General features: G+C 41.5%; 2 protein-coding genes across 3 annotated transcripts in view; both read right to left on the minus strand.

Moving 5' to 3' along the window:
* Positions 1–1,836, minus strand: part of LOC109533002 (cell wall adhesin EAP1) — a 14,540-nt gene that overhangs the window by 4,748 nt on the left and 7,956 nt on the right. The window lies entirely within an intron of this gene.
* LOC109542020 (prolow-density lipoprotein receptor-related protein 1) overlaps positions 612–1,836 on the minus strand; it is a 67,851-nt gene continuing 66,626 nt past the window's right edge. Inside the window, exons 26-28 of the mRNA XM_048662001.1 lie at positions 985–1,208; positions 817–919; positions 612–766 (exon numbers count right to left, since the gene is read on the minus strand). Of these exons, the coding sequence (XP_048517958.1) occupies positions 627–766; positions 817–919; positions 985–1,208 (467 nt within the window). The 3' untranslated portion in view covers positions 612–626. The remainder of the gene's footprint in view (positions 767–816; positions 920–984; positions 1,209–1,836) is intronic.

Raw genomic sequence — 1,836 nt, forward strand, 5'->3', positions numbered from 1 at the left:
CCAAATACACAGCAGCGTGTCTGAAGGTTTTATCAAAACTGCTTTCCTTTCAGTACTTGACTGTGTAGTCCGAGTGCAAACTTATACAAATGTGAACATGAGTGTACGAACCTGAACACTCTCCTTTAAAAAACCCATTTTCTCACCCAAATCAAGTTTAATCTTGCAATTGTTAAAATATATCGAGCAGACGCGAGCCTCAAAATTCTCAAATTTCTGAATTTAGTCTCGTGAAAATGGTCGTAACTGATGAGTGTTTTTGTGAAACTGAACCCTTTTCGTAAAAAAACCCAAACTACTGTGTTGTCAGGTTGTTTGGTTAGTTTTTATTTTTGCCCATAAGTTTTTGCAACTTTTTCCCATATCTCAATCGTATTTTTCATCAGTTCTTCCGCAGAACTGATCGGGTTCTGATGAGAACAGTGTAAGCGTTCAAGCAAACCACTTCTGAAGATGCAAGCCACTCGTGCTTGCAAAACGTCAGGAATACATTCTCGTCGTTCGGTAGAATTTCTTCAAGCAAACCACTTCTGAAGATGCAAGCCACTCGTGCTTGCAAAACGTCAAGAAGAAATTCTACCGAACGACGGCCTAAAAACCCATTAGTTTCAATCCAACAAATTGACTTAAAAGTCGGTTTTTCCATTACCATCGCCGCAATCGTCTTGAGTATCGCACATCCACCAAAACGGGATGCACTTGTAGTTCGCCTTGCATTCGAAATGCGACGAAGTGCAGTTGGCATCACAGGAACGACCGTCTTTGCCTAAATGAACGCAAATCAGCAGGAGAATGATATGGGAGCTTGATGCTCACCTAAAACGTAGTTCTCGGGACATTGGCAGACGAAATACGGCTCTTTGGGCGCCAGCAAACAGAGGGCTGAGCAGTTGGCTTTTTCGCAAGGATTGTTCTCCACCTGATCAACATTGAATGGTTATTGAGCAACACTTGGGGCTTCTAAAACTGGGCAATAGAAGTCACCTTGGGCTGTCGCAGCGGATGCACCACTCGAACATCCATTGGCCGATGAACGGTGCTTAAAATCGTCGAGCAGTTTTCTCCGGTGTATTTGTTGCACCGTTCGATCGACTTGGTTTCCCAGTCGGTCCAGTAGACGAAATCCTCCCAGACGTCGATGGCAAACACGTGATGCAGCTGCAGTTTGCTGTTCTTGCTTCTGCTTGCGATGATCTTGATGTTGTTGCCTGCTCAAAAAAATCAAAACACCATCCTACTTAGAACTATATTTTTGCCCTCCTGGGTTTCAGTCAAAATGTGAAATAAAAATGTTTATTTCAGATAACGTTTCGGCGAGACAACGGCGCCATCATCAGATTTAAAATTCAACACAAATCCATAATTGGGAAACATTAGATTCTTTTTAGGCATCTAAGCCTAAGTGGCTTGCTTCTTCAGAAGTGGTTTGCTTGAACGCTTACACTGTTCTCATCAGAATCCGATCAGTTCTTCCGCAGAAAAATACGATTGAGATATGGGAAAAATTAGCAAAAATTTTTGGGCAAAAATAAAAACTAACCAAACAACCTGACAGCACAGTAATTCGAGTTTTTTACGGAAAGGGTTCAGTTTCATCAGTTCCAACCATTTTCACGAGACTAAATTCAGAAATTTGAGAATTTTGAGGCTCGCGTCTGCTCTATATATTTTACCAATTGCAAGATTAAACTTGATTTGGGTTAGAAAATGGGTTTTTTACAGGAGAGTGTTCAGTTTCGTGCACTCATGTTCACATTTGTATAAGTTTGCACTCGGACTACACAGTCAAGTACTGAAAGGAAAGCAGTTTTGATAAAACCTTCAGACACGCTGCTG

The sequence above is a fragment of the Dendroctonus ponderosae genome, unplaced genomic scaffold (assembly GCF_020466585.1).
Source record: "Dendroctonus ponderosae isolate FM_Combo_2020 unplaced genomic scaffold, Dpon_F_20191213v2 Dpon_F_20191213_10, whole genome shotgun sequence".
Taxonomy (NCBI): Eukaryota; Metazoa; Arthropoda; class Insecta; order Coleoptera; family Curculionidae; genus Dendroctonus; species Dendroctonus ponderosae.